We start from the raw sequence: 24,458 nt of genomic DNA, 5'->3' as shown, positions 1-24,458 counted from the left end.
TCCCGATGACTCTGACTTCTGCCTGAGGCACCCTTGTGGGATCAGGGTTGGGGGTGCCCCCTACTGGAAAGCACTTTGAGGAGGGGCTATTGGGAGTGTGTCTGGGTTCCCAGACTCACCCTCTCTTTCCTTCGGCTCTGCTTTTGCAGTAAGAAGAGTTCATCTCCTGCCCTCCCACTGCGGGAGACCCCAGCCGCTGTGCACCTCCTGCCTGGGGGGCTCACAACCATGTTGCTCTGCTCCCCCTCCCCCATGGAAGCCGAGACAAGGGAATTATTTTTGGAACAAGAGCAGTTACACAACAAATGAATTATTTATCTTTGGGCATGGAGGAGAGGAGGCATTTTGCTGGGCTCCTTAATTCTTTTCTGGATTGGAGGGTGGCTGCCTGGATACGTGGCCATGTGTGTACAGGCCTGTTGTCGTACACAAGACTGTAGGTGTGCTTGTGAGTGTGTGTGTGTGTGGTTGTGCGCACCTGTCTATGTGAGCTTGCTATGCAGTTCTGATTCACATGGGGGCATGTGGGTCTTTGTGCCGGCAGGTGGACGAGTGTGGACGTGAGGATGCTGATGCGTGTATGTGTATCTGCCCCTGCCCTGTTAAGTCTCCAGTCTCCTTTCTTTGTCTACTGGCTTCAGACACTGTCCCCTCCCCCCTCCCTCTTGTTTCTTTGATCTCCTTCCTCCCAGGTCCTCTGGCCCCCTCCTCCCCCTCTTGCCCCCCTGCCACCTCCCTTCTTTTATGTAACAGGGACCCAGAGTGCTGCTGGCACAGGACGCCCTGGGAGGGGGTGGGAGTGGGGCTGGGGGCCTGTGCTGGAGCTTAGAGGGCTGCCCTGAGCCTTCACACTGATCTGTCACCCCCTCTCGGTGCTGCCTTTCAGGAACCAGGTGACAGACGCGCCTCTTCCTTCCTGTCCCCATCTTTCGTGCTCCCCTCTCAGAGTCCCAGTCTCCAGCCTCCTGTGGGAGTCGTCTGAAATTCTGAGCCCCGAGCCCCAGGAGGAAGAGGAAGAGGCAGAGGAAGTCAAGCCCCGAGAACCTGGGCATCTTCCTGGCAGGAAAAGAACACCTCGGGGAAGCAGGCTGTGGGGCCTGCAGCCCCCCTGGCCTTGGTCTGGCTCTGGTGCCCGGCGACTGTGGGTAGCACCCCAGAAGGCCCCCTGACAGTTGGCACTGGCCGTGCCCACCTCACCTGGGGCCCCCGAGCTGGGGGTCCCCCAAAAGATGGTGGCAGCCCCAGGGAGGACTGTGCTGCTGGCCCCAACCTCTGGCCACTAGGTCCCCCGGCGCCCCGGCCCCCCACCCTGAGCCAGGCCTGAGAGGGGGCCGTGGCTGGAGCCATGCTGCGCCTGGGGCTGTGCGCGGCCGCGCTGCTGTGTGTGTGCCGGCCGGGAACCGTGCGCGCGGACTGCTGGCTCATCGAGGGCGACAAGGGGTACGTGTGGCTGGCCATCTGCAGCCAGAACCAGCCACCCTACGAGACCATCCCACAGCACATCAACAGCACTGTGCATGACCTGCGGCTCAACGAGAACAAACTCAAGGCCGTGCTCTACTCCTCGCTTAACCGCTTCGGGAACCTCACCGACCTCAACCTCACCAAGAACGAGATCTCCTACATCGAGGACGGCGCATTCCTGGGCCAGTCGAGCCTGCAGGTGCTGCAGCTGGGCTACAACAAGCTCAGCAACCTGACCGAGGGCATGCTGCGGGGCATGGGCCGCCTGCAGTTCCTCTTCGTGCAGCACAACCTCATCGAGGTGGTGACGCCCGCCGCCTTCTCCGAGTGCCCGAGCCTCATCAGCATTGACCTGTCCTCCAACCGCCTCAGCCGTCTCGACGGCGCCACCTTCGCCAGCCTGGCCAGCCTCATGGTGTGCGAGCTGGCCGGCAACCCCTTCAACTGCGAGTGCGACCTCTTCGGCTTCCTGGCCTGGCTCGTGGTCTTCAACAATGTAACCAAGAACTATGACCGCCTGCAGTGCGAGTCGCCACGTGAGTTCGCTGGCTACCCACTGCTGGTGCCCCGGCCCTACCACAGCCTCAACGCCATCACCGTGCTCCAGGCCAAGTGCCGAAATGGCTCGCTGCCCGCCCGGCCTGCAAGCCACCCCACGCCCTACTCCACCGACACCCAGAGGGAGCCTGACGAGAACTCAGGCTTCAGCCCCGACGAGATCTTGTCAGTGGAGCCGCCAGCCTCGTCCACCACGGACGCGTCAGCGGGGCCGGCCATCAAGCTGCACCAGGTCACCTTCACCTCGGCCACCCTGGTGGTCATCATCCCGCACCCGTACAGCAAGATGTACGTGCTGGTCCAGTACAACAACAGCTACTTCTCCGACGTCATGACCCTCAAGAACAAGAAGGAGATCGTGACGCTGGACAAGCTGCGGGCGCACACCGAGTACACCTTCTGCGTGACCTCACTGCGAAACAGCCGCCGCTTCAATCACACCTGCCTGACCTTCACCACCAGGGACCCAGTGCCCGGCGACCTGGCACCCAGCACCTCCACCACCACCCACTACATCATGACCATCCTGGGCTGTCTCTTCGGCATGGTCATCGTGCTGGGAGCCGTCTACTACTGCCTGCGCAAGCGACGCATGCAGGAGGAGAAGCAGAAGTCGGTCAAGGTCAAGAAAACCATCCTGGAGATGCGCTATGGGGCGGACGTGGACGCCGGCTCCGTTGTCCACGCCACCCAGAAGCTGGGCGAGCCCCCTGTGCTGCCCGTGTCCCGAATGTCTTCCATCCCCTCCATGATCGGGGAGAAGCTGCCCACCACCTCCAAGGGGCTGGAGGCTGGGTTGGACACGCCAAAGGTGGCCACCAAGGGCAACTATATCGAGGTACGCACGGGCACGGGCAGCGAGGGCCTGGCGCGGCCGGAGGATGACCTCCCTGAGCTGGAGAACGGCCAGGGCTCGGCTGCTGAGATCTCCACCATCGCCAAGGAGGTGGACAAGGTCAACCAGATCATTAACAATTGCATCGATGCCCTCAAGCTGGACTCGGCCTCTTTCCTGGGGAGTGGCAGTGGTGGCGGGGACCCTGAGATGGCCTTCGAGTGCCAGTCCCTCCCTGCGGCCTCCACCACCTCCTCCACCGCCACCCCTGTTCCTGGCGTGCTGGAGCGGCCCAGCTTCCTCTCTCCCCCCTATAAGGAGGGCTCTCATCACCCGCTGCAGCGCCAGCTGAGCGCCGATGCCGCCGTGGCTCGTAAGACCTGCAGCGTCTCCTCCAGCGGCTCCATCAAGAGCGCCAAGGTCTTCAGCCTGGATGTGCCGGATCATCCGGCCACTCCGGGGCTGGCCAAGGGCGACTCCAAGTACATCGAGAAGGGCAGCCCCCTCAACAGCCCGCTGGACCGGCTCCCATTGGTGCCGGCCAGCAGCAGCGGGAGTAGCGGTGGTGGTGGCGGCGCCGTCCACCACCTGGAGGTGAAGCCCGCCTACCACTGCAGCGAGCACCGGCACAGCTTCCCGGCCCTGTACTACGAGGAGGGCACCGACAGCCTGAGCCAGCGCGTGTCCTTCCTCAAGCCGCTGACCCGCACCAAGCGGGACTCCACCTACTCGCAGCTCTCCCCCAGACACTACTACTCAGGTTACTCCTCCAGCCCTGAGTACTCCTCCGAGAGCACGCACAAGATCTGGGAACGCTTCCGGCCCTACAAGAAGCACCACCGGGAGGAGGTGTACATGGCCGCCGGCCACGCCCTGCGCAAGAAGGTCCAGTTCGCCAAGGACGAGGACCTGCATGACATCCTCGATTACTGGAAGGGGGTCTCGGCCCAGCAGAAGCTGTGACCCTCTCCCCACCCCCGACCCTGGTGAGGTTGGAGGGGGAGGGCCAGGGGCACGCGGGGAAGGGCCGGGGCGGCCGGGCGGGGCGCGCTGGGGGCCGAGGAGTGGACGCACACGCACACCCGCACGCACGCACCCACGCACACACGTGACCACCACCTGACTGTGAACAACCACCACCCGACAATAACGGACAGGAAAACAAAGACATGTTCTCCTTAAAGTTTACACACTGATACCGAAACCAGTCGTCTTTACTGTGCTGCCCAGGGACTCTGCTGGGGTGTGCGGGCTCGGTTGGGGGCGGAGGGGAGGGGGGAGGGGCAGACGAGGAAGCCAGAGGAGGGTGTGGGGTCTGGGGCTCTGGGACTAGGGACAGGTTTGGGGGTAAAGGAGCCTGGGGTGGAGATGGACCCAAGCTCCCCTGGGGCAGGGAGTGGGTCCCCCAAATGGGGGACAGGTTACTGGGAGACTTAGTAGCATATGGACATTGGGCATCGTTTTCTCCCTTTATGGATAGGGAGACCGAGGCCCAGAGGAAGGGCGTCACGTGGCAGGTGAGAGGCAGTCTCCCAGTTTCCCAGCCCAGTGTTGTCCCCCACTCCCCCAGTGGCTCTTCTGGGGCCCTCACCCTCTGTCCATCCGCTATCTGTTCCAGAGCTGTGGTCTCCTGGAGCTGAGGGTCAGGCAGGTGCTTTTCCTTTCTAGAAAGGCTCATGGCCACGCCCCCAGAGTATGGAACTCCTCATGGGCGGCTGTGGGGGGGTCTCTGCCCACTGATGCCAGCACCCAGGAGAAGTGGGAGGTCCTGGTCGTAGGGGAGGTGCAGGCATGGGACGGTCCACCAGCCCCCTTCAAGTGTCTTCCAAGTAGCCTGGGAGCTGTCGACGGGGTCTGAGGAGAGCGGCTGGGCCAGCGGCCTCCGCATCTCAGGTGCAGGCCTCTACACCCCGGCCCCCAGCCTCTCTGGGCCTCCAAGACCCCTACTCATCCCAGAAGGGCAGGGGTGAACTGTGATACCTGAGAGCAGCCGGGGGGGGGGGGGGTGGAGTCCAGTGGGGGCCTTCCTGACTCTGCCCCTACGTCCTGGCGTCCCACCTGCCAGACCCCTGCTGTGGGCTCTCCAGGCAGCATCTCAGCCTGCCCAGAGGAAGGAGGGCCTTCTGGGGTTTTTCCACTCACACCCTCTTGGCTACCTATCCCCACCTTACCCACTGGTCTGAGAGGCCCCCATGTTTTCATGGAAATGGCCGCTCCTCCCATGCTGACACCCACCCAACATCGAACAAAGCACAAATGGTGAGCACCCCCCCACACCCCTACTGGGAAGGAGCAGGCTGGGTTCCTGGGGCCCCTCCCCCTCCCTGGCCTGCCTCTGTCACCATGGCAACCCAGAGCCTGGCAGTTGGGACCGTTTGGGCTTCTGGGGGTTCTCTCTCAGTCAGTGTGGGTGGCAGAGGGCGGTGAGGGAAGGCAGGGCCAGATGGGGTGGCTGCCTTTCTCAAGAGCTGGGGGCTTCCTGGGGTCAGCTCTAAGGGACGGATCTGGGGTCCTGAGACTGTCTTGGAGACTGTCTTGAACACTGACAGGGTGCTGAGGGGTGGGAGTCAGCGCCCCTGCACCTGTGGAAGGGAGGTTGGCCAGTGGGGAGTGAGATGACTCTAGCTTTGCCCACCTGCCCATGTGCCCCTTGGCGCCCCACCCACCTCAGGAGTGGAAGGAGCCCACTGGGCTCTCCTCACACTCCTGGTTGTGGCCTGTCACTCAGTTGGGTTCTTGAGTTTTGGGGGTGTGACTGTGGGGTGAGGGTGGATGCTGGATGGGACCTATACTGTGGAGGGGATTCTGACCAGGAAAGCTAGCGCCATTCCCTGGGTGGTAGGCTCCAGCGACCTTCCTGGGGGAGGACAGTGGAGGGGAATGGGGCCTTAGGGCTCAACTGAGCCCCACTTGGGGGACAGACCAAGCCTGGGGCTCACTTTTGGGGTGACATTTGCAAAGAAAGGACTGTTCTCCTGGGGAAGTGGAGGGGAGAGGGCCAGCATGGACATGCAGAGCAGACCTCTCCCAACTCCCCAAAACCTGCCCCCAACCTCTCCTCACACTGGATTGATGAAACAGAAAAGCAAGCAGAGAAGCCAGTGATGTGAGAAAGCAGATTCCCTGTTATATTTGCATGACGATTTTACTGTATTTTTCTGAGCAAACATCTGTCGTGTATGTGCCAGTTTGTCCAGACTCCCTGGCCCTCCCTCCCTCCCCGCCGCGCTCCCATTCCCACATTCCCTCTGTTGTGATCTGACAAGCAGCTCTTGAAACCCAGGGAGGGGCCCGCTGTGCAAAAGACCCAAAACAGGTGCCACCAAAAACACCCACCGCCCTCCTACCCACCTCCTGTTTTTCTGGACATCAGGGCCAGCCCACAAGTGCCCCCTCCCCTCCTCCCATCAGCCTCTTCCTGGCCAGGGAAGGGCAGCCCCAGGGAAGGGCACCTGGGGGGACTGCTCCTCTGTCCCACTTGCTCCCATTTTGCAGATGAAGAAGTGGGAGCTCCCCAAAAGGAAGGGGTCTGGTGATTTGCCTGCCGGGAGAGTCAGTCACATTGCTGAGTACAGGAGGCCGAGCTTGGGGTGGCTCTACAAGGGGGGAGCTTGAGGCCCTGAGGGAAGAACCCATAGGGGGAGCCCCTCCCTTGAGGTTGGCCTAGGGACAGCACTGCCCATGGGGAGGAATCCTGCAGCAGGAGCCAGAGCTCCCCTCAATTCCCCTTCATTCTTGGCTGAAGATGACCTATAAAAACCTCAGATAGGCTGACTTTGGGGGGCTTCAGAGGATAGGTCCCCATCTTAACCGCAAGGGTCTTCCACTCCAGGAGCTGAACCCACATTCACAGCCCAGGGCATACAGGTCTATGAAGCAGAATAAGATGACCTCCTGGGTGCCCAGGCCAGGCCAAAGCTCTGGGGAGTGGGGCACACACTGTTGCTCACCCCAGAGGCTTTCCTGCATCTATGTCCTGTGTCCTGTTCAGGACAAAATATTCACAAAAGACTGGTGAACATTTACGTCCAGGAATCTGGCTGGCCGGGGTCCTGTGTTTGTAATGGTGATGAGCACGGTGGACCCCGGTGCCATGGCCTGGGCAGGCCAGGAGGGCATGAAACCAAGAGAGAAGGGAAGGGGGTGGGGGTCTCCTGGGGAGGAAGGGGACAGGGGGGCCTAGTGGAGTGGGGTTGCTGCACCCTGGACCTTCTGGAGGCTGGCTGGCCTCTTTGAATAAACCTTCACAGGAGCTTCCTTCCTTGGCACCTGTTCCCGGGAAGGGACACCCATGGTCTCCTGGAGAATGCAGTAGGGACCGTGACCCTTCTGTTGGAGCTAATGGCCTTCCAGAAGTGAAAAGTCGGGGTCTGGCAGGAAGAAAGCTTAGTCTGGGGTGGCCACCTCCTCGGGGGTCCCAGGCTTGTCTCCTCTCCATAGGAGGGGCCTGTGTTGGCCCCCCAGAGGCTCCTCACCCCTGACCCCTCCTAGGGGACAGAGCAGGAGGACGGTGGTGGCCTGTGTCCAGGCTGGGAAGGGACTGTCTGCGGCGGGGGCGGGGGGTGGGGGTTGGAGTAGAAAGACCCACCTGGGGAGAGGAGGTCTGCAGAATCCCAGAGAGGCAGGGAGAAGAGTCTGAGCCTGGTCGAAGGGCTCTGAGGTTCCTAGCGAGGAGTCGCCCACCTGCACCCCTCCTGTCCTGGACATGTTAACAGATGGGGAAGCAGAAGCACAGGGAGGGGGAAGGAAAGAAATCTTCTAGGGTCTCAAAACATACTAAGGCCAGGAAAGGGGCCAGACATGGGGGACAAGAGTGACAGGTCCCGGCTTATAAGGGGCTTACATGCAGTGAAGGGACAGCCACAAAATGCACAGAGAAGCAAAAATCGGGAGAATAGAGTGGGGAGGGGCCAGGGGAACCCTCAGGGCAGGGGAGCCAAGCTCTGAACGACAGAGCCAGAGGACTAGCCCGCTAGCCAGGGGAGGATGACATGGGAGGGGGGAGAAGTAAGGTTGTTAGGAGGGGCTGGACTCCCCCACGTACCTCCTCCGGTGACCTCCACTACTCTGGCCCTTCCCTGCAAAGACCCCAGGGTTCAGCAGCATCCCACCACATTCCTGAGGAGGGAGTTGGGGCCTTCTTTCTGAGGTGTTGGGATGGGTGGTCAGGCATGAGGAAGCCTGGGGGTGTGAGAGCCCCACAGGGCTTAAGGGGCTCCCCGAAGCTTACCCGCCAGGCCAGAGTGAAGGTTGGGGCTTACCTGAGGGCAGTGCTGGTCTCCTCTCTGCCGAGACCGCTGCTTCACAGCCACCTCGGTCCTAGGAGCTGCCGTGCTCCTCGTCTGTCCTCCCACCCTTAGGACAGAACCGGTGTTAGACTCCTTGTTCTCATGCCTGCCACCGAGTCCCCCATTAAGTTCCATCACTGCTGCTGAGAAGTAGGGAGAGAAAGGGGGTGGAATGGGGTGGTCTTGAGAGGGTCTGGTCAGCCTCTCCTTCCTTTACCTGCCCCTTGCCAAACAAGCACAGGGCTGGGCAGGGCCGAGGGGGGTCCACTCTTGTCCCCTGGCTTCCTCCACCCCCACCCCTCAACCCTGGCCCTGGAGCCACCAGCCCATCCATCCTGTCCCACGGCTTGGCACCTGGTTTGGGTCGTGCAGAGCTGGGCTCCTGGCCCCGGGCTACGAACCTGTGAACCCCAGCTGTGTGTGGACCTTTCTTCCCGTGGCGGGGCCTGAACTCTCCTTTTCTTCTTTTTGGGGTGGGGGGAGGGGTAACTTCATTTATTTTCTCTTCCCTATATCTGCCTCTCCCTCTTCCCTATTTCCTGTTTTAAACTGAATGGCACGAAATTGTTTTCCTCAACTCGGAGATTCCTGTATGGAGAGAATCAATTTCTATATTTGCAATAAATTTCTTATTTAAAACAACAGGACCAAGGTCTTTGTTGAATGTCGACCCCTCCCTCTGCAAGTTGGGATCCCAGCGCCTCCAGTTTCTGGTAGCCAGTTCCCATCTCCCTTTCTCACCAGAGCCTCACACGCAGGGTTAAGGAAGGGGGCCTATCAAATGGGCAAGTCTTCGCCCATGGTCAAGGGAAAAAGAAGTGTGTCCCCCAGACAGCGCATGGGCCAGCTGGGAACTAAGGGTCACTTTCCCTGCCCCAATCCTAGCCAGCTGGGGGCCGCATGGTGTCATCCCGCTAGAAACGTGGGAGCCCACTGCCATGTGCCCCCACTCCCCTGCCTGGTGTCCTGGCCTCCATTATCACTGGATCTAGACTGCAGAGGTGGAGGAGCATTGGGCATCACTTCAGTCTCAGCTGATTGCCGGGGGTTACGCACTGTAGTGAGTGGCCAAGGACCCCACTTTCTCATAGGCCTGCCTCTAACAGCTCTCTGTCCTTAGAGGGTTGGGATGGTGGGAGTACCCTTTCTCCTGGCCAAGGTTGCCGAGGTCAACTTCCAGGCTGCCTGCCTCTTCCAGCCGTCTGCTACCCTTTTCTCCACAGCTCTGAACCACCCCTGCTCCTTCTCAGGAATCAAGAGATACACCTTTTCTCTCTGGACAGGCATGGAGCTCAGGATTCATCCAGTGACGTCAGGCTGAGCTGCCAAAGCTTGGATGGGGAAGGGCGAGTTGGGGAGCCTGGACCCCAGCTCCAAGCCCCAGCCTCCCTGTCTCCCCAGTAGACAGAGCCCCTCCACCTCTCTTCCCAGACCTCTGCTCTCCAACTGCTGCAACGCCCTGCCTCTGGGCAGCCCCTGGATTCAGCCTGGATTGCTGTAAGGGAGTTTGGTCTCCCTGACTGAGCTCTTCCCCATGAGTGAGGCCACACTCAGACATTCGGCAGCCCCACCTGGGGTCCGTGTTCTCTGTGGCCCCCCTGGCTCCTGGCCCATGGGCCTTTCCTGAAGCCTTTTGCCTCCCTGGGAGTTGGTATGGATTGGGGGGAGGGGCTCCCCGGAAAGACCCAGGCTGGAGTCCCAGCTTGTATCCTGTCCCCTCCAAGCTGCCCTCAAGCACCCTCTGTGCTGTTGTCCCAAGGTGGTCACAGCCCAGGCCGTGGTCTCCCTCTGCTCGTCAGCTCTTCTCAAGCAGCTGTGTCCTGCTTCCCTGGTAACTTGCCCCCTGGGTGGAGGGGGAGGGAGACAGGTATGTGGGGAAGGGTTCAGAAGAGCAGGTGCTGGAATCTCACAGGCTCTGTCATTTCAGGCCTGCAGGTGGGACTGGCCTAGGGTCCCCCAGCCCAGCCCAGCTACCTTCTTTTGACACTCTGTCTTGGTTTCTCTTCATCAGCATGGGCCTTTTCTCTTGGAAAATTCTTATTATTCCTGAAAAAACAAAGATGTGACTAAGTGTGGACATGTGTGTAGGGGGAGCAGGGTCCAGGTCAGGTCAGATCCTCCCCCTTGTGGCTGCCCCAGCTCCCCCACCCCCCTGAGTGCTACCACACCATGAGGGTTAGGGAGTTTACAGTTACTGGGCGTTTGGAACGTGTCCTCAAAGAGTTTTGCCTTTGGGTACAGAAAGGCTCGCTCCTTTGTTACTTGGATTCCAAAATGAACTATTTACAAAGTTAGATTCAAAGACTCATGGTCTTTCATTTCAATGCAAAAGTTACTCTATGAATAAATCTAGTCAATTTGAACATTCATTTTTAAGGGGACTTTGGGTTAATTTAGGTCCTGCGTACACATGTAATTAAGTAAATGTCCTTAACTCTCCCAAAACTATATCAGGAAATTTAATATATCTGATTTCCTTTTTCAATACTTCATTTATGTGAAGAATCTTGTATCCTGCTAAGTTTCCGCTTACTCCTAGCTTGACTCTGGGTTCTTGTCACGTCCCAAGCTTCTTATCACACTAGTGGTATTTCCAGGAAAATCACAATTCTGAACTAATTCCTTATTTTCAAATCATTGATTTGAATGTCAAGGACACTGGTGCTTTAACATTTAACAGAGCAGACAAACATCAAAAATACCCGGAACACTAAATATCCCAGATCACTCAACACAAATGTTTATTAATTAGGCAAATGTGACATGTTTATTTGGTACCTACTTCTAATTCCTTCTGGGGTGAGGCGGTATTCATCCAGTAAGGAAATAAATGCCTTGTGGGCAATTTTGGGTAAAACCTTGCTGGCTGGGGCTCCCGAGGACTTGAGGCTTCGGGTGGGGTTGGGGTGCTATAGAAAGAGCCCAAGGCCAGGAGGCACCCCACTTTTACACTTTCTGTGTCATTCCCTCCAAATTGGGGTTCTTCCAAACCAGTGCCCGTGGGCCTAGCTGCAGGTGACATGGCTCTTCTGTCTTCTCCAGAAAGTCTGTCAACCCCCCCATGTCCTCTCAACCTTGACCCTGTCTAGCTCAGGACCGCTTCCTCCTTCTCCACATTCACAAACACACCCCCTATATACAAGAGCCCCCACTACCCGAGCTCTGCCGGGGCTTGGTTTGAAGGTGTTCACAGTTCCAAGTTTATTCTGTGACCCCTCACAGCTGCCAGCCAGGGAACTTCTGTTTAGTCACTTAGTTCAATTCCCCTCCCCCGGGCTCCCACTTTGCCTTCACAACAACAAAAAGCTCTTTCTCCCGAAATACCCTCAAATTGAGCCCTATGGGGCTTCCCTGGTTCTCAGAGGCAGCCCCAGGTTTGTGACTCCCAGACCCCTGCTTCTCCCAGGTTGCTGCCTCCTGCCTCTGCCTTGGGGGGTTGAGGTTTCTGTAGGACCCAAGGGCCACCTCCTTTAGGCCTGGCAGGACCCCTGACCTAGGCGCCCTAGCTTACCTTGTCTCCCTACTCGCTGCCAATGGTCTGCGGCCCCTTTTCTCCACAGCTCTGAACCAACTCTGCTCCTTCTCAGGGGTCAAGAGATGCACCTTGTCTCTCTGGACAGGCACAGAACTTGGGCTTCATCCAGTGACCTCAGGCTCAGCTGCCAAAGCTTGGATTGGGAAGGGTTAGTCGGGGAGCCTGAAGCCCAGCTCCAAGCCCCAGCCTCCCTGTCTCCCCAGTAGACAGAGCCGCTCCCCCTCTCTTCCCAGACCTCTGCTCTCCAACTGCTGCAACCCCCTGCCTCTGGGCAGCCCCTGGATTCAGCCTGGGTGGCTATAAGGGAACTTGGCCTCGCTGACTCTGAGCTCTTGCTCAGGAGTGAGGCCACGCACACGTATATTCAGTAGCCCCACCGAGGGTCAGTGTTTCCTGTGGCCCTCCTGGCTCCTGGCCCGTGGACCTTTCCTGTGGACTTTTGCCTCCCTGGGAGTTGGTGTGGATTGGGGAGGCGAGGTTAGGAAGGACTCCCCAGAAAGACCCAGGCTGGAGGTGTGGATTGGGGAGGCGAGGTTAGGAAGGACTCCCCAGAAAGACCCAGGCTGGAGTCCCAGCTTGTATCCTGTCTCCTCCAAGCTGCCCTCAAGCACCCTCTGTGCTGCTGTCCCAAGGTGACCACAGCCTGGTCCCAGTCACCCTGTTTACTGACTTCCCAAGCAGCTGTGAAAAGTGATAAAGGGAAACCTCACTAAAATGGACATGGGAGACCAGAAGGGAGAATGCTCAGGCATGTACCATTAGCTATCAATACTGATCCCAACAGAAAGAGATAGACCCTGCTTTTCCGGCAGGAGGTGACACTACCTTAGCACTGCCAGCAGGAGGAAGATTTTCTGCTGGCTTGAAAGTGAAAGTGAAAGTGAAGTCGCTTAGTCGTGCCTGACTCTTTGCGACCCCATGGACAGTAGCCTGTATCAAGCTCCTCTGTCCATGGGATTTTCTAGGCAAGAGTACTGGAGTGGATTGCCGTTTCCTTCTCCAGGGAATTTTCTTAACCCAGGTATTGAAGCCAGATCTTCATCATAGACAGACGCTTTGCCATCTGAGCCACCAAGGAAGTCCCTGGCTTGGCAACAGCTAAGTGTCACATCTCAGCCAGAGTAAAGCAGTTTTCCTCCAGTGGACTTTTTGTTTATAACCGCCCCTACTAGGTCCCCTTCTCTATAAGAGTTTCCTCTCCTTCACTTTCTTGGGATTTACAAGTATTTCACCAGAGTCCCCAAGTTGCAATTCTTGGCTGCTCCCACATAAATCCATTTTGCTGGTAGAATAACTGGCTGTTTTATTATTTTAGGTTAATATAGCCCATGTCTTGTTTCCTAAGGGAAGGTTCGCTATGAACTTGCACCATGGGAGGAGGAGGAGAAGGAGCAGGCTTGTGGGGCTGGGGGTGGTCTGAGGAGCAGGTGTTAGAATCTCACAAGCTCTATCTGCTCAGGCCTGCAGCTGGGGTTGCTCAGAGGTCCCCAAGCCTCGGTCAGTTTCAGGGTGCCCTGCCCAGCTGCCTTCCCCCTTGCCCTCCCCTGCTGTCATTGTGAGGATGGGGGAGGGGGTGTGTGTGTCTACAAACCTATCCTCCAGGAAGGACTTGGAATAAAGTCCTCAGGAAAAGAGGCTCTTAGAAGGATCATGTACACATGGTAAGGCCAGCAGCTAGGACCTGGATCTGTGCTTCTCTTAGGCCCCAACACTTCCAGGACTTTCTTTCAACCTGAGAATTACCTTTCCAGGTCACATGAAGTCTTCCTTTTGAGGGAAGGTAGAGGGGGTGGGACATGGGGAGGTGGGCTGCCTTCCAGGCCTAAATGCAGCCCATGCTTATGCCTTGCTCGTCTCTTTGGGCCTGCACCCCCCCAACTGGTCCCTCTACTCCTCACAGCCTCTTCCTCCCAACTGGGTGCCTCAGGGAGCTGCAGGGACCCACACACTCTACTCCTAGGTGAGTTGAGCCAAGTGCATGTCCCAAAGCCAGATCTCCCCAAACTGCAGTAAGGAGGGCCTGGCAGTGGACCCAAGGCACCCACTGTTGAGGAAGGAGAAGGGACTGCATAGAAAATATCCTTCTCATCCTGGGGGACCCCAAAGGTCCTCATCCAGGGACCTCAGGCTCCTTTGCACTACTGTTTGCTGCTGGGCCACCAGCCCTTCTTCCAGACCCTTGCCATCCTGTTGGGACTAGAAACGCCTTCTTTCAGGAAGGTGTCTAGATTTTGCCCATCAGCAGTAATAGTGACAATTGGAGGGTATAGCCAGCTTTCAGCTTATTCCCAGGAGGGAGGCACCAGTGTCCTGTGACAGGTTCCAGGCATCTCCTTCTATCTCTGCCTTGAGTGCTTGGAGTATCTGGGGGACCCATAGGCTTCTTCCTTCAGGCCAAGGCAAGGTCAGCCTCCAGGCTTCATTGGACCTCTGCTTGCACATGACCCCTCTTACTTGCACTGTCTCCTGTTGCCCGACCACAACAGTCTGTGGGCCCTTTCTCCATGGTTCTGAACCACCCCTGCTCATTCTCAGGGATCAAGAGATGGAACTTGTCTCTCTGGACAGGCATGGAGCTCAGGCTTCATCCAGTGACCTCAGGCTAAGTTGCCAAACTTGGATAGGGAAGGGGAAGTGGAGGAGCCTGAAGCCCAGCTCCAAGCCCCAGTCTCTCTGTCTCCCCTGTAGGCAGAGCTGTAACAGGAGGGAAAGGGGCAAGGCACAACTTTTGAAAGAATAACGTAGCCCAAGGACACAACATAAACTGATTAGAATCAAATGGGACCAAGATGGCAGACAAGACTAGACCCTGATCCTGAATCAGCAAGAGAAATGACACACCCAGAGGTGCCATGACAGCTCCAAGGCACTATTAAAAGATCAAGGACTGGGAGGCGGCCCAAATCCAGGAAATCTCTGCCCCTTCCCCAGAATAGTTGGAATAGTCCTCCAACTCATTAGCATATGAAAATACCTAGCCTATAAAAACTAACCATGCCACAGTTCACAGCCGCTGCATTCGCCCTCTGTGATGGCCCACACTCTGTATGTGGAGTGTGCTTCTCTCTGTTTCTGAATAAATCCACTTCTTACCTATCACTTTGTCTCTTACTGAATTCTTTCTGTGATGAGATATCAAGAACCCGAGCTTCATTAGGTCCTCAGGTATTGTGGGTTCTGGCTGGGTTTGAGTCCCAGCTACCTGGGCTCAAGTCCCAAGCAGGGTTTTGGCTGGGTTTGAGTCCCAGTCATGTGGTTCAAGTCCCAAGCAGGGTTTTGACTGGGTTCGAGTCTCAATCTGTGGTAAATGGTTTCAGAGCCCCTCCCCCTCTCTTCCCAGACCTCTGCTCTCCAACTGCTGCAACTCCCTGCCTCTGGGCAGCTCCTGGATTCAGCCTGGATTGCTGTAAGGGGATTTGGCCTCCCTGACTCTGAGCTCTTCCCCATGAGTGAGGCCACACTCAGACATTCGGCAGCCCCACCTGGGGTCCGTGTTCTCTGTGGCCCCCCTGGCTCCTGGCCCATGGGCCTTTCCTGAAGCCTTTTGCCTCCCTGGGAGTTGGTATGGATTGGGGGGAGGGGCTCCCCGGAAAGACCCAGGCTGGAGTCCCAGCTTGTATCCTGTCCCCTCCAAGCTGCCCTCAAGCACCCTCTGTGCTGTTGTCCCAAGGTGGTCACAGCCCAGGCCGTGGTCTCCCTCTGCTCGTCAGCTCTTCTCAAGCAGCTGTGTCCTGCTTCCCTGGTAACTTGCCCCCTGGGTGGAGGGGGAGGGAGACAGGTGTGTGGGAGAGGGTTCAGAAGAACAGGTGGAATCTCACAGGCTCTGTCATTTCAGGCCTGCAGGTGGGACTGGCCTAGGGTCCCCCAGCCCGGCTCTGGCTCAGGGCCACCTGTTCCAGTTGCCTTTCCCTTGCCATTCATGAGGTCTCTTTATGCCATAGCTGTGAGGATGGGGGTCTGCTAACCCCTTCTTCCAGGAAAGCCCTCAAATTCTGCTCCCTAACAGTAGGCTATTTAAGATGGTCTCACAGCAGCTGAGGTATTTTCCTCATTATTTTCTAGACTGTGAGGTTGGAGAATCCAGTTCTGGGTCTGGACTCTCTTGGCCCCAACTCATCCCGCTTCCCTGACTCAGTTCAGTTCAGTCACTCAGTCGTGTCTTACTCTTTGCAACCTCATGGACTGCAGCATGCCAGGGTTCCCTGTCCATCACCAACTCCTGGAGCTTGCTCAAACTCATATCCATCGAGTTGGTGATGCCATCCAACCATCTCATCCTCTGACATCCCCTTCTCCTCCCGCCTTCAATCTTTCCCAGCCATCAGAGTCTTTTCCAATGAGTCAAGTCTTTGCATCAGGTAACCAAAGTATTGGTGCTTCAACTTCAGTATCAGTCCTTCCAGTGAATATTCAGGACTCATTTCCTTTAGAATTGACTAGTTTGATCTTGCAAGAGACTGAGCCAGACTTGCCTGTGAGTGTCCAGGAGTCTCCAGTGGAGGTGTGGGTCGACAGTGGCCTGCCACAGGGTCAGGGACACTGAATACAACAGTCCTGGGAGCCCTGGCATGCTGGCATAAATCCTTTTGAAGGAAGTCGCCATTATCACCATTACCCCTATGGGAGGGAACACTACCCCACCCAACAACAGAAAATTGGATTAAAGATTAACTGAGCCCCACCCATCAGAGCAAGACCCAGATACCTGAACAGCCAGTCCCTCCCATCAGGAAGCTTCCACAAGCCTCTTATCCTTATCCTTCAGAGGGCAGACAGAATGAAAACCACAATCACAGAAAACTAGCCAAACTGATCACATGAACCACAGCCTTGTCTGACTCAATGAAACTATGAGCCATGCTGTGCAGGACCACCCAAGACGATTGGGTAATGGTGGAGAGTTCTGACAAAATATGGTCCACTGGAGAAGGGAATGGCAAATCACTTCACCATTCTTGCCTTGAGAACCCCATGAACTGTATGAAAGGCTTGCCTGATTACAGGTCCCAATTTGTCACTTCTCAGCCTCTGCATTTGTAGTCTCGCTCAGGGTGAGCACTCAGCCCCCAGGAGCCACCTTCTCAGGGCTCTTTACCTGCAAGAAAGATACAGGTCAGATGTGACAGTTCTGGGCACACTCATTGTTCGTCCTTCCCCCTCCTATGGGTCACCCACTCTCTGTTCCTAGCCCTGCTCTCATTTTTGCCATCTTGGGAACTCAGCTACTGTCTCCTTCCATGGGTCCTTAGCTCTCAGAGTGTCTTCCCCCTTCACACTTGTCTTTGGCCCCGAGACATCCTGATGTGTGAGCCAAGGTGGCAGGGTCTCTGATGCTGCCACCCTCATCAGCAGTTAACTCAGGGCTTACTCCCTCCCCACTGTCTCACTGGTGCCCGAAGGGGTCTGTGACTGGGTCTCCACTGTCCACCCTCCACATGAGGCCCAAGGCTGCCTCTCTGCCTGGCCTAGGTCCCCATTTTCCTCCCGTAGGCCTGGGTTGCCAGGCCTATCTGTCCTCTCTCCACAATGCCAAGTCTATCACATCCATTCCTGCCCAGCTCCCATGGGAATTGGAAGCACCACCCCAAATCTCCTTTCTTGGACTGAAATACCTCCCCCCATGACATCCCTGACAGCCTGTCTTGGGTCGTCATGGTTCTTGCCAAACTAAGCAAGATCACATGTGAGGGAGTCACAGTGACAGAGGTGAAGACCTGGAAGTTGTAGCCTCTGAAAGTCCTTGTCCTCAGTATTCTTGCCTGCCTTTTTCCTGACCTCCTCCTCCAGCAACCACCCCTCCGCATCAGAATCTATAATGGCCCAGGAGGTAAAACCCACTCATCCATTCTTTCTTCTAGTCAATACAAAAACCATTTCTGGTCCCTGTCCGTATTAGCGAGACACAACAGCTATGAATTTGGCCTGGACTCTGTTGAAGACAACAGAATTTTCTATAACCAGTTGAAACGGAGAAGAGTTAATGAGAGGGGGACCAAGAGCTGTAGAGAATTATCGGGCGAGCTGAAGACCCAGACTCGAGCTTGTGCTTTCTGGATTGACTTTCTAAGTAACAGTGCAGACCTGGGTCACCTAGGAGGCAGCTGCCCCTTGGTCCATTAGCAGGATCCAGGCTGCTGGTGCCAGGACAACAGTGGCCCAGTGGATACTGGGCCATGGAAGCTGACGATGGGCTGAAGGTTCCTCTGCTAAGGCAGGGGATGGTCACCGAAGTATACCCTCTGGTTCATTGCCTCCTTCCACATCTCTGCAAAGAGCCCCTGATCTGCAGAACCGAATCTTCCCGACACTCAGCTTCAAGAGCGTCTTACTTGGGCCAGTTTTTAGCTTTCTGGCCTCTATAGTGCCTGGAGGTACGCTGTAGGGCAATGGGCCAATCCCGCCTGTCCACTGTACAAACCAAGTTAAATCGAATTCCCATAGCAACTCTGGGAAGTAGATGCTTTAGCTCCGCTTTACATTTGGGAAATGGAACAGGGTCAGAAATAGAAATTCCCCTGAGCTGGCACGGCTTATCAGGGGCAGCCTGGGAAGGAACCCCACCCCACTTGACTCCTAAGCTTCGCTCATTCCTTTAGATAGCTTCATCCAGACATTCCCTCAGGACAGCGCTCAAAGGCCCGAGGCCCAGTTAGGACACTGCAGGACATCTCAATCTGTAGGCCAACAGAGAGCAGAGGAAGGCCAGCTTCAGGCCTAGGACCTGTGGCCATCCTGAGCCTCGGACTGAGGTAAGATGTCCTAAGCACTATCAGACCCTGCATTCTGATTCTTTCTATTAGAATTCTGGTTACTTCTAATATATCTATGCAAATTCCTCATTTCAAGATGAGATGAATGAAGTCCAGAAAATAGGGGATGGGGGAGAAAAACTTCCCAGTCATAAGGAGTATGGTATGACCTGGGAGGATGGAGGTCAGGCCTCACACTATTTCAACTAGGCCCCAGACAAGGGAAGGGAAGGAGGCAGATGTGACTAGCATCAATAGGGGACCTGCCTTGGGCCACACACATCAGAGGGCCTGCTTTGACCTGCCTCCAGCACCCTGTTCCTCCCTGCAGGGCAGTGAGTCTACAGGGCCAACATGTGCATGCCCAAGGTCTCCCTATTCTAGATCCTGCTTGAAATAACCTGGGATGCCGGGGTCATCTGTCCAGTTGGTCTTAGGCCTGCTTCCACAGTCTGTCTGCTCAGGGTGAGCACGTCTCCACGTGGGCACAAGAGATGGCCAAGGGGTAGCTGTGAGTGGGAAGTGTGGACACAGTCTAGATGTATGGGTTGGGGGGTTGCTATTTGCATGCATGTGAGACCCCTTAAGTTGTAAGAAAGCACTGGGAAGAGAAGAGAAGGGGTTGTGGTGGGCCAGAAAATGGGGGCTTGGTTTCCCAGAGCCACCACACTCAAGGCATCCAAGGATTTGAAATTCACATCTTCCTAGGTCATTATGAAGGTATATTTGTCAAAGCAGGAGGATGTGCTAATGATTTCTAAGCTTGATTTATAACTTAAATATTTAGACCTACAGTATCTGAGCTTCCCTTTGTATTCTTGCCCAGGCCTTACTAGCACTTGGAGAGGGGTTCAGCTTGGGGGAGCTTAGGGTGCCCTAAGTGAAGGGTGGGAGGAGGAGCCTACTGTTTGGAAAAAAAGGCTCAATAAATGGTGTTGGATGAGTAAATGGTTTTGCTTTTTTATGTCTGGGCAGGAGCAGGATGGGCTTGGAAGCCAGTCATAGGAGAGGGAGTGACACTGCAAAGGGGAGGAAAGAGGAGTGGATATGGCCTGGCTTGGGCACAAGGGTTAGGAGGCTGGACTCTTGTCTCCTGGAGGAGTGAGAGGATGAAGGAACTGGTTTCTGAGGGAAGAGAGGTGACATGGATCAGATGAAGTCAGAAAGGCCATTTGCATTTGGGGTGTGTCCTTCCTTTGCCTTGCTGAGTAAATCGCCAATTTCTTCTTCCCTCTTCTGCTGCTCAGCGGAATCCCCAGCCCAGATGGTTTTCCTAGTTTCTTACTCTGAGGGTCAACCCACGAGCCTATGTGCTAGGTGGAGCCCTGGCCCTGGCTGGTGTATGCAGTGGAGAAAGCTCAAGGAGACACGGCCTCTGGTTCCTGGGAGCTGAGAGATGCTGAGGCAGAACAAGGGCCTCCGGGGGTGGGGAATGGGGGCGTGGGGGTGAGACTGGGGGCAAGGGCCAGGCATGGGAGCTGCCGGATGTTACCACCCCTTAACTACTTGTAAAGTTCTTCAGGTGAGGCATGAATGCTGGGCTGTAACCCTAGTAGACAAGGGGGCCTTGTGTGGCTCAGTCTCTGAAGTGAACACTATTCCAAACAGCCTAGCCTCCCCGTCAAACAACGATAAAAGAGGAATGCTGCTCTTTGCTCTCTTGAAGTACATCTAGATTGCAGTTAGGATTCATGGCAATTCTTCTCAGAAAATCCTTCTTTATTCTGCTCATTTGTCTCCTGCCCAGACTTGTTCCAGCACCCCATCCTTCCACTTCTCTGGTGTTGCTGCTGTCAACTCTGATCCTAGCAACCCCAGGTTTGGGCCATGGGTCCCCCTTGCCCGGCCACTTCTAGCCTAAGGACTGTTCTGGCTTTAGGACCTGAGCATAGAAGCCCCGCTACCAATGCAATCCATTCCTGATAGTCAGTCCCTGAGCTGTCACTGGGCCAGGCCTGCCACGGGCTGCTTTGGGGGGTGGGAAGGAGAGTGGTCCATGGCTCCTGCCCTGGAGGACCTCACTGTGTATCGGCATTGTGCTCAGCTATTTAAACCTCACAGTAGCACCATGAGGTAGGCATTAGGTTGTTAAATCTTTGCAGTATGTCTGTGAGATTAAATGTGTTTCTTATCCCCAGTGTACAGACCAGGGGAGTGAGGCTCAACAGATGTTGATTAACACAGGCAAGGCCAGATTCCCCCAGATCATGTCCCTGCCCCAGACCTGGCTGCCTCTCAATAGCCATCAATAGATGATATGTCCCAGGCCAGTCTAGAGCCAATCGCTGGACTGACTGCCAGGGATGGCTCTGATACGAGAAGGAGTATGGTGGCTGGATGGCGAACCTTAGAGTGCTTCCCCAACTGCAGAACCTCAGTTTCCACCTCTGTGAAATAAAGCTATAGCTGCATCCACCTCCCAGGCTGTAGGGAGGTGTTGAAGACCTGAGAGCCGAGGAGCAGTGCTACCAGGGCCTGGCCCAGGGAGGCTGCCAAGAATGTTAGCTGAATGGAAGAGGGTGTGACAGAGTGGCCAACACAGCAGCGGGAGCACATGCTTTGTCCAAAAGAAACAGACCCCGGGGCCAGAGGCATGCGGGGGCAGCTCTAAACCAGAAGAGGGAAAGGAAGAGAATCTCAGAGTGGGATGAAAGAAAAGGGGAACGAGCAGGGTGTGGGGAGGCCTCAGTGTGGGCTCTGGGGGAGGCCTGGGCCCTGGCAGGGCAGAGCCTATAGGGTTAATGGTTAATGTTGAACCTTGTACCACCCAGTCCTCTCTGAAGCCCAAACCTGCAAATTACCTCAATTTCTCCCTCTCCTTCCCTACTTGCATTTGCTTAGGTCCAGAGGTCCTACAGATGGTATCTTCAAGGCGTCTGAAGTCCATCCTCTCTAGTACACCTTAATCTTGGCCTGTCTGTCTGTCTCTTGGATTCCTACAATGGTTAGAGAAAGGTGTGGGCTCACGAAAACATCCCTTCGTTGACTCCCTCCTGAACACACTTTCTGAAGTCCCAAGGCTTCAAATACCATCCATATGTTGATGACTCTCAGCTACATATCCGACCCAGACATCCCCAACAGCCCCCAAAACAATCTGCTTCCTACGTAAATGGCACCACTCAGCTGCTCAAGCCAGCACCATGGGTCCTCTTTACTGAGCTTTCCCCCTCATTCCCCAGGTCTGAGGCTGCAGCACATCCTACTGACCTGACTCTGAAAACCCACCTCGAATCTGACACCATGTATGCATTCTCCCTGTAGTCCAAGCACAGCATCCTTCACCTGGGCACTGCAGCAGCCTCCTAACTGGCCTCCCTGCCTTGGGTGCAGGCCCCAGTCTGTTTCTTTGAAACAGGCACAGGGATCATGATGGGCATGCATCTGGTTGTGCCCCTCATCTGTCTAAATAATCTCATTGCCTCCATCAGCCAGGCTGAGAAGACCCTTCACCCAGTCATGCCTCTGGACCTTTGAACCCGCTGTTCTCTCTGCTGGAGATTTCCCCCTGAACCTCCATTTCTTCCCTTTACCTTCCCTAAAAGAATCGTCCTTAGGTTCAGGAGAACTTTCCCCACCTACACTCAGTACTGGACATGGCCCTGCCCCTAGCTCCAGGCAAATGTGGATTGGCCTGGGCAATCATGGTGGCCCTACCACCGCTCCCCCCACTTGCCAGTGATTGGTTTAGGAATGGCCACATGACCCATTTCCTACCAAGGGAAGGAAACCTACTGGTGGGCTTTGAGAGGGGAAGGATTTTCTGTGTTCTCCTGGATGCCCTTGTTGTATGTAATTGGGATGCAGATACTGGAACCATTTCAGCCTTGTGGCCACAAAGCCCTTCTCTATGAGCACAGTTGACACACCAGGAAGGCCAAATGGAAAGAGAATATTTGAAGAAATGGACCTGAGGACCCTTATTTGAAGAATGGACCTGAGGACTGCATTGGGTCTGTCTGCCTCTGCCTTCTCATGTGAGATGATGTCTCTTTAGCTGGAACTTGACTTGAATAGGGATTTTGTGTCACTTGTAGCCATATGCAGATACACACCATCAACATGTCACTCCTACCTGTGGAGGGCGTGGTAGATTTGGGCTCAGAGTCAATTCACAGAGTGACAGCTGCTTCTAGGGTTGATGCAGCTGTGGGCCACATTAATAGAAACACAGGGTCCAGGCCAAGGGAGGTGAGGGTTCCCTACTCTTCTGTATTGCCCAGACCCCACCTAGAGAAGCTGTGGTCAATTCCAGGAGGGAGGTTGACCCAATGGAGCCCCTCTGAGAACAATACCATTTGGAAGGTTTGGGAATCCTGTCAGACAATGGACATGTAAGAAAATGGGGGTTTTAGCCTGACAAAGGGAAGGCTCTGTGGGTGACCTCATTAATCTCTTCAAGATGTGTGTGGGGGGCGGCTGAATGGAGGAGAGACCAGCCACATTTGCGCTACAGACCACCAAGAGGAAGAGAATGACAGCATAAAGAAGTTTGCTAACAATTTAGGGCAAACTCAAACTTGCTGGGCATTGTTCTCACCTCAGGAACTTAGTAAAACCACAGGCCCAGTTCCTGTCTTTCAGTGAGTCCCAGACTGAGTTCTTAGCACTACAGCAGCTTGTGATACACACCAGCACTGGGCAACCCCTGCCTTGGGAAGGAAGTCAACATTTGCAGGGCACCTGAGATGAGTCAGGTGCTGAGCTGGGTCCACCACTGTGTCTTCCATTTGATTGGGACACAAATCCTTAGAGTCAAGCATTGTTGTTACAGTCATGAGTTCCCCACAAGAAGCATCATTAAAAATGAGAATAACTAATGCAATAGAAATGGAGACTATGAAAAGATAATTCTGAGGTGAAGAAGTGAAAAGGGGAAGAGCTCTTACACATTCACAGTGAGATACACAAAGACTCACAGTGAGACACACAAAGGTTTCTTTGTGTACTCCTCCAGTGTGGCAGAGATCACAGGCTGTTCTCCAATTTACCTTCCCTTCTTCCATAGGAGCAGAGCCCTTGATTTTTGGCTAGGCACATGGTCATCTAGAATAAAGACATAGTCTCCCATCTAGGTGAGGCCATGTGCCCAAGTTCTGGCCAATGAGAAGTAGCAGATTCCAGGAATCTTCTGAAAAGACAACTGGTAAGTGCTTTTTGTCTTTATCCCTTCTTCCTGTGACTGGAAGACAGGACTTGATGGTTGGAGCACCAGCAGCTATACTGGACTGAGAAGAGATCTTGGGAACAGAGATCATACACAGGGAAGTGATAAGAGAAGGAGCCTGAGTGATTGACACTGTGGAGTAGAGCCACCATGCCAGTTCTCAACTATCAGCCTCAAGATTTTACTTGAGCAACACATTTCTGGCTTAGGTCTCTGTTACTTGTACCCATGCCTAATCCTAACTGATAAAATGACAATAAACTGTTACTTTTCACTTATGATATTGATAAGAATTAAAAGATGATTATATCATTGGAGACAGTGTAGCCTTGTGGTTAATGTCGCACCTGGGTTGGACTCCTGCCTTGGATTTACCAGCTATGGCAATCTGGATGAATTGTGTAATCTCTGTGTCCCATGACCTTTTCAGGTTCCTTACCTGAAACAAATGATTGTTTTAAAACACACACACACACACACACACAGTATTAGTGAATATTGTGGGAAATAAATTCTTAGAAAAGGCACTAATGCGCCTGCCCTTAAAATTCCTACTTAGCTATCACATCTGCTGCTGACTGGGTCAGAGGTGGTGTGAAATGTAGAGAGCCATTCCAGAAGGCTCTTGGTTGCATCTATTAAAACTTTGCTCTAACGGAGCAATTCTGCCTCTAGGAAGCAGAAATCCTAGGGGCCAGATATGTTCCAGATTTTAAGAAGGTAATTTGGTGCTTATGCCACATTCTTCATCACTCTTCCACAGGGTCTGGAGGTGTCTCACACTGGGGTCTTCAGTTCCACTTCTGATTTCAGCCTCGTGCGCACAGGTCCCACCTCAGGTGTGGCTGGGAAGTTCCGGAGA

General features: G+C 55.1%; 1 protein-coding gene across 3 annotated transcripts in view; it reads left to right on the top strand.

The window, feature by feature from the left end:
* Window positions 1-23,913, top strand: part of ELFN2 (extracellular leucine rich repeat and fibronectin type III domain containing 2) — a 72,234-nt gene extending 48,321 nt beyond the window's left edge. For all 3 annotated transcript variants that reach the window (XM_086404032.1, XM_086404030.1, XM_086404031.1), the window contains one exon: window positions 887-23,913. In XM_086404032.1, coding sequence (XP_086260158.1) covers window positions 1,346-3,820 — 2,475 coding nt within the window. In that variant the 5' untranslated portion in view covers window positions 887-1,345 and the 3' untranslated portion in view covers window positions 3,821-23,913. The remainder of the gene's footprint in view (window positions 1-886) is intronic.
* Window positions 23,914-24,458: the final 545 nt, after the last annotated feature.

This window comes from Bos grunniens, chromosome 5, assembly GCF_055505025.1.
Source record: "Bos grunniens cultivar Pamir isolate PY7600 chromosome 5, Bosgru_T2T1.0, whole genome shotgun sequence".
Classification (NCBI taxonomy): Eukaryota; Metazoa; Chordata; class Mammalia; order Artiodactyla; family Bovidae; genus Bos; species Bos grunniens.
Note: the sequence above shows the minus strand (reverse complement) of the source record. Positions and strands in the feature narration are given on the sequence as shown.